General features: G+C 40.6%; 2 protein-coding genes across 2 annotated transcripts in view; both read left to right on the top strand.

Annotated features, from left to right (window-relative positions):
* The window catches only part of mep1a.1 (meprin A, alpha (PABA peptide hydrolase), tandem duplicate 1), a 9,772-nt gene extending 6,886 nt beyond the window's left edge, over positions 1-2,886 (top strand). Inside the window, exons 11-14 of the mRNA XM_032543384.1 lie at positions 476-940; positions 2,008-2,181; positions 2,648-2,716; positions 2,803-2,886. Coding sequence (XP_032399275.1) covers positions 476-940; positions 2,008-2,181; positions 2,648-2,706 — 698 coding nt within the window. The 3' untranslated portion in view covers positions 2,707-2,716; positions 2,803-2,886. The remainder of the gene's footprint in view (positions 1-475; positions 941-2,007; positions 2,182-2,647; positions 2,717-2,802) is intronic.
* A 2,257-nt stretch (positions 2,887-5,143) lies between these two features.
* mep1a.2 (meprin A, alpha (PABA peptide hydrolase), tandem duplicate 2) overlaps positions 5,144-6,915 on the top strand; it is a 9,290-nt gene continuing 7,518 nt past the window's right edge. Inside the window, exons 1-7 of the mRNA XM_032543383.1 lie at positions 5,144-5,249; positions 5,356-5,380; positions 5,467-5,520; positions 5,880-5,917; positions 6,000-6,075; positions 6,173-6,290; positions 6,459-6,634. Coding sequence (XP_032399274.1) covers positions 5,157-5,249; positions 5,356-5,380; positions 5,467-5,520; positions 5,880-5,917; positions 6,000-6,075; positions 6,173-6,290; positions 6,459-6,634 — 580 coding nt within the window. The 5' untranslated portion in view covers positions 5,144-5,156. The remainder of the gene's footprint in view (positions 5,250-5,355; positions 5,381-5,466; positions 5,521-5,879; positions 5,918-5,999; positions 6,076-6,172; positions 6,291-6,458; positions 6,635-6,915) is intronic.

Below are 6,915 nucleotides of genomic sequence, written 5' to 3'. Positions count from 1 at the left end.
AGGCCTTTCTCTTAAAACCAAGAGCGCCATCTAGTGGCTCAGAAAATAAAGACACTGGTTCACCAAGCTTCATTTGGCCATCAATATTGCCCGGCCAATAAGAATTTGGTCGTACAAGAACATGTTGACCAACCAATTGTCCAACCAACCTGGAGACATCAGCCCTGCTTAGCATAGCGTAAAAACTGGAAACAGGCAGAAAAAACTGCAACAGATCACTATTCTACTTATTTGTGTTTGAAACGGCATACTTTTCTCCTCTGCTAGCATTATGAGTAAAGGCCAAACAAACTAATGAAAGAGCGATGACTGAAGATGATGAAACAAATACAAAAGAAAGTGAGATCCAAAAGAACACCTGCATTTACCGCTCATCGACAACAGAATGGAGATCTACGTGATTGTAACTTAAACATACAAATAATACTTCCACACATGATAACATTTGCCATCTCATCCTTTGCCTGTGACACAGCCGATTCTGACCACACCTGGAAGATCGCCCATGTCCCAATGGAAGTAGGGGTAAAATTCCGCTATGCTTTCCAAGCCGTGCGCGGTGATCCCTCTGCATCTGCTGGTGGCATCTACATCGACGACATCAGCCTCTCAGAGACCCGCTGCCCCAACGCCGTGTGGAGGATCCAGAACTTCTCCAAGATCATGGAAACAGCTGACACCAACACAGTTATCGACAGCCCTCGCTTCTACAGCCCTGAAGGCTATGGTTACGGTGTCCGTATCATGCCACTGTCAAGTTACACTGATTACACAGGGAGCTACGCAGGGCTGTACTTCCACCTGACCAGCGGGGTCAATGATGCAGTGATGAAGTGGCCTGCTGTAAACAGGCAGGCCACCTTAGTGGTGATGGACCAGGACCCCGACATTAAGCTGAGGATGTCCACCGCACGCAGCCTCACGACGGACATGAGGATGAGTGAGTACCCTTTGTCACATTTAACAAGAGCGATTAAGATAAATAAATGGTACAATAAATGGTGGAATGTAACTAAGTACATCTACTGTACTAGAAGTAGAAATTTGAGGTGCTTGTACTTTATTTCTACTAAGTCTTTTTTCTTTTCATGTCACTTTCAACTTTTATTCCGCTACAGCTTCAGTTACTTGTTTCTTTACAAATTAGGTTTTTGCACACAAAACACATGTAGTTTAAAAAATATGATGTTTTATTATAATCAAAACTACCCAACAGTATACATGCTTACAAGTCCAGCTGAAATGATGAGCTGATTAAACACTTAGTTGACTGACAGAACTGTTTTGATCCTATCCAGTTTCTGAAATCTGAGTATTAAAAGGCATTGAATCCTTTTAATACTTTAAATACATTTTCCTAATGATACTTACACATGTTTATAAAAGTAACATTTTCAATGTAGGACTATGAGAAGCCGCCTAGGGCCAAAACTGGATACTTTACTTACACATAACACCTCTACATACACATAAACCTCACTAGCACATACAGTAGGCCTACATATACTGTACACTGGTACTACAGTGTACAGTATATGCATATGTATGTGCATATGTCACTTATATACTGTACATATGCATACATATCTACTTCCCTTGTATCCATGTAAGCACGTAAAGTGAAGTATGTGTATGCAAGTGAAGTAAATGTATGCACAACTGATATATGCATGTACTGTACATGCTGCGGTTAGTGACATAATACATGTATGTGGAAGTGAAGTATTCCATTCTGGCCTAGGCGGCTTCTAATACATACGTGCAACAGAGTATTTTTACCGTTTAGTATTAGTACTTTTACTTAAGTAAAGGATCTGAGTACTTATTCCACCCCTGCCTCTGATGAATATTAATGTCTTAATCTTTACGCTAGTACTTCCTTAAACATTCCACCACCAGCCTATCTTTTCCACCATGAAGGTGCAGGTTGTTTTTTGATGACTACATTATCATTGAAGAAGCAGGTTCACTCCTCACATTGCAGCTCTGTGTTTTTGTGTCCTCGAGCATCTGATGGAGAGTTCTTTTGGGACAATCCGTCCAAGGTGGGGAAGTACGACCCTTCCTGCACTTGCTACAGAGGTGAATCATGGGGCTGGAGGAACTTTGTCAAGCACTTTGACCTCAGGCGCCGCAATTACCTCAAGAACGATGACCTCATCATCTTCATTGACTTTGACGGTTAGTTAATTCAATTTTATTTACAATGTCAAATCATGACAGGCGTTATCTCAGGAAACTTGTCAGATAGAGTAGGTCTAGTCCACACTCTATAATTGGACTGCATGATATGAGGAAATTATCTAATTGTGATAATTTTGGCTGATATTGCAATTGCGATATGATTCCCGATATTGGAGGGAATGATGGTTTGATTTCTGTAGTCTGCAGGATAGAGTTTGGAGGCCGGGACGTCTCTGCAGCACCACGATACTTCATTCAGAATGATTTGACACATATTTTGCCATTAACAAACTTTGTGCCCCCCTGCGATTTGGATATTACACTAGTCCATATCACGATTTTGATAAAATTGTGATTAAATTTGCAGCCCTACAACGTTGTTACAATGTCTTGTTTTCTTGTTTTATATTGTTTGTGTTGCAGGCCATGCAGGCTTGACCAGTTATTATTTCTTTGTCCACAGATATAACATCGCTGATTAACACGGAAGTTCCCATTAAGCCACAGGATTTTATATCATGATTAACTAGAGGTAAGACATCAGACACTTTTCTATTTCACATATTACATAATTCTTGTATGTGAACTTACTTTGTTTTTTTCATTTGAAATATTCAGATGCAACATACGCAGCTGGGATGAAAACAACGAGCTGTGAACATGAAGAAAGGATGATACAATATCAAAATTATAAACCTAATTGAAAAAACCTAAAATGAAAAGTTAAAAAATGAAAATACGTTTTTGACATGCATCATTATTTTGAACACAAAGCCTTTCTCTCATTAACCGTTGTCCTAATAAAAGCTATTGATCTAAGCTATTAAAGGACAGGTGGTGGGTTTCTTCAGGCGGCCTTGTGAGTGACCGTTGGAGACCATGAAATTAGAGGAACAGCTGCTTTTAAATTGATAAACTAGTATTTCTGGTTTTCACATGCCCTTGCACATATATGACTCTCCAGAGATAAGTTAGAGATAGCTACAGGTTAAAAGGTAAGATAAATGGGCCTACCTGTCACCTCGTTGCCATGGCACTGCTCTGATACCCGTCACTCAGTCAGCTCGACCTCCGTGGTTGGACACCGGTCAGTGTTGGTGCTCCACCGACATTTCCTTCAAAGACACGGACAAGAACTTTTGTTACGACTGAAAGGGAAAAAGAGGGGTCACTCAGAAACATCTCTCTCCTTAAACATAGCTGTGAGTAACAGGTGGGTGCTGTCATAATTGGCTAGAATGTAGGCTTCATTCGTCCCGCCTCCGCGCTACCACGCTCCACCAAAACCAGCTTCCAACACAACTAGCTAGCTCTACGGCTACACTCACGGAAATCAGCAACAGAAAAATGGAGAGATTGTGTAAATGCTTACATAGAAATAACTGTTGATTGATATATTTCTTTGATCAAAGTGAAACAATTAACTTAAATGCTTCTAACCACTACCGCAGCTTCCATTTCAACTGAAAATAACCTCGCTTGGTCTTTACAGGGAATTAAAAGACGGAACATCTCGGCCTCTGCTTATTGTACATGCTCAACTTTTGACTATTGTCTCTTGTAAGGGCCTGAACTTTATGGAAGTGCAATAATACATTGCGCAAGTGCACCTTTAATATCAACTAAATCAGCTGCGTTGACATTTGATAGATGACAGCGCAGTTATTAGACGACGAGGAAAAGGAATGGAGCACCTTATCAGGTATTAATGGTGTTTTGGCAGACAGACAGAAGGGTCTGCAGTTTTTACCTGTTCTTTGTTTACATCTTTACTCTCTTTTTACAAACACTTTTTACTGCACACCTTGAAGGCATCATCACTCTAATAAATTACTACAGGAGGATTGAGTGGAATGTACACGCAGAGGATATGGTTTTATACATGAATAGGTAACACTGTACTGCATTCCAAGATTGCTTCCTGAAGAACACAGAGAGGCCAGAGGCAAGGCAAGGCAGCTTTACTTGTTTAGCACATTTCAGCAACAATGCAATTCAAAGTGTTTTACATGAAACCTTAAAAAGCAGTTAAAAACTACAGGCCCAGAATGACATCCGAAAAAGAAAAAAAGAAAATGACCACAATAAACTAATTTGTGACCATGGAAAACAAATTTGTGGCCTAACTACAGTATAATGTGGGCATGTTCTGGCCATTTGACCTCAACGTATGCTTATTGGCGATGTAATCAAATCACATCAAAAAAGAAAATGCAAATTACACATTAACATTAGAAATGATCTTAGCACAAGTTGTTGAACAAGGTGAGAATCTGCAGCTTCCTAATCTGGGAAAAAACGGCCCAACTCACCTTGATTTATGTAGAATAGTAAAGAAAAGTTAATTAGTTAGGCCTCTGGCAGACGTTGACATCTGGACAATAAGTGTTTATAGCAGTCCTATAGCATCTACACGACGTATAGCAGACGTCTAGATGATGTATAAATATGAGTATAGCATATACAGGATATAAAGCACCTGAATGATATATAGGTATAGGCCTACTGTAAATCATAAGTTGTGGAAAAATGGCTGAATGGCTACGGAGCAAAGTCTTGGCACAGTGAGAAAACGATCCATACATTACATTACAACATGGAGTTTGGTTTAGTTCTAACTCTGGAGACCGAAAGTAGACCCGTCCCAGACCACCTGAGAGGTCTGGGTGGTTCCTAATAGAGCAGCAGATCAGAAAACAGTTCAGTGCTTTACAAACTAACCAACGTCAAACACATTAACAACATAATTGCATGTTTTATCAGACTTAAGATCAGAGTTCATATCAATGACATGTTGATTCTATTGCCTCTGTAAAGGGTTGATCTTATTGCTGTCATTTCTGGTGCATGACATAACAGCTGACAACATGTCAGTTGTATAAGAGGCAGTGAAGAGACGGATGAGACGCCTGTTACTCATTAAACACTTTAATCCTGATCAAAGTTCCCCTCCAGCTGCTGTCTTCCTGGACATGTTCACAGGTTTGTGTCTGGATAACAACATGGGCTCTGGGGACAGTTGGAGGAAATTCGCTGCGCTTATTGGAGTCTTTGTGGTGTTGGAGGTATGTAATTTATTATATGTACACCACAAGAAGTCTATAAGTGTTTAAAATTGAATCTAACTGAGAAACAAAAAAATAATTTCTTGTATTTCTTTTTATGGGCCAGGTGCAAGCTGTTCCAACACGTAACGGTTGGTTCTACTTTACTCATCATATTCAAATAAAACATTTTTTTTTTTTTTTTACTTTTTGCTGTAACAACCAACGTTTCTTCCAGGTGATAATGCAGATGCTGGTGAACTGAGTGACGACATACTTGACATCAATAGAGGTATACTTTTAAAGCAACCCGTTCTCACTCCGACTTGTCAAATACTGGGTCTGTCAGCGTCAGAAACACAGAGGCCTGCTCTGTTAGAGACTCACCGGGCTTAGCAGCCCCTGAGCCCATAGAAGCCCATTTCAAACTTGCCTTGTTTCACCTTCCCGGGTGCAGACTGTACCTGGAGGATAACACGTGTAGGCAGCACCGATCGGTTTCATTTTTCTCGCTACTGACAGCTCTCCAAATTTCCAAACCACAGAGCTACGTGTTGACATAGAGTGGAATTCTCCTTTAACACTGTCTTCTGTTGATACATGTGATCATACGCTAAGCTGACTGAAAACCATGTGTACTCACTGTTTTAGGGTTAACACACCTGTTTGAAGGAGACATTGCTGTTGATGTGAGTATACAGACTCTGAGTAGAGATGATGTTTGTCAAGAACTTAAAAGCACAGGCTCAATGCTTTCACTGTGTTTTGCAGCCCAGCAGGAATGCAATCCTTAATCAAACAAGAAGATGGAAGTTTCCCATCCCCTACATCCTAACTGATTCTTTAGGTACACTGTTACTGAAAGAATACATTTCCACCAACATATAATTTGATGAATAGGTATGTTCTTGTCCTGATTTGGAAATTCATTTCCTTTCGTCTAGAACTGAATGCTAAAGGTGTGATCCTCCAGGCTTTTGAGGAATACCGGTTGAGATCCTGTGTGGACTTCAAGCCTTATGAGGGCGAGAGCACTTACATCTCCTTCACCAAGCTGTCTGGGTGAGCTGCATTGGTCCGCGCTGACTCGGCCTCATGAATGATCTCGGGCGTTGCAAAACTTTATGGGCCATGCTGTCAAGTAATCAAAGGCATTAAGATAAGGAGATGTGATGAAATGAACAATAACAGATTTAGTTGTCGTCTGAACTTTTCCATTCTATCAATCAGATGCTGGTCATATGTAGGAGATGATGGAACAGGCCAGAATGTGTCCATTGGAGCCAGATGTGACACTAAGGCTATTGTGCAGCATGAGCTCCTCCATGCTCTGGGTTTTTACCATGAACAGTCTCGCTCAGATAGAGACGACTATGTCAGAATCTGGTGGGACCAGATCGAAGAAGGTGGGTCACAACTACTTCCCAATTTGTTTTATTCATGGCTGTGGCCAGGGTTATAGGAAATACTCCAATAACTAAATCTGGTTGCAGACAGACAGACAGAAATATTATAGGCCATGAGTCTACCTTGAATGATTTAGACATTATGGCTAAAAATCAAAATCCCCGTGTAGAAAATGAATGGGATAGTCACTTCCACAACCACACTGTTGACTTCTATTGATCACCCTAGTCTACTAAATCTGGAAAGGTGCACACACACACACACACACACACACACACAC

Source organism: Etheostoma spectabile, chromosome 18 (assembly GCF_008692095.1).
Source record: "Etheostoma spectabile isolate EspeVRDwgs_2016 chromosome 18, UIUC_Espe_1.0, whole genome shotgun sequence".
NCBI classification, from domain to species: Eukaryota; Metazoa; Chordata; class Actinopteri; order Perciformes; family Percidae; genus Etheostoma; species Etheostoma spectabile.
The sequence above is the reverse complement of the archived record's forward strand: the minus strand, read 5'-3'. Positions and strand labels throughout refer to the sequence as shown.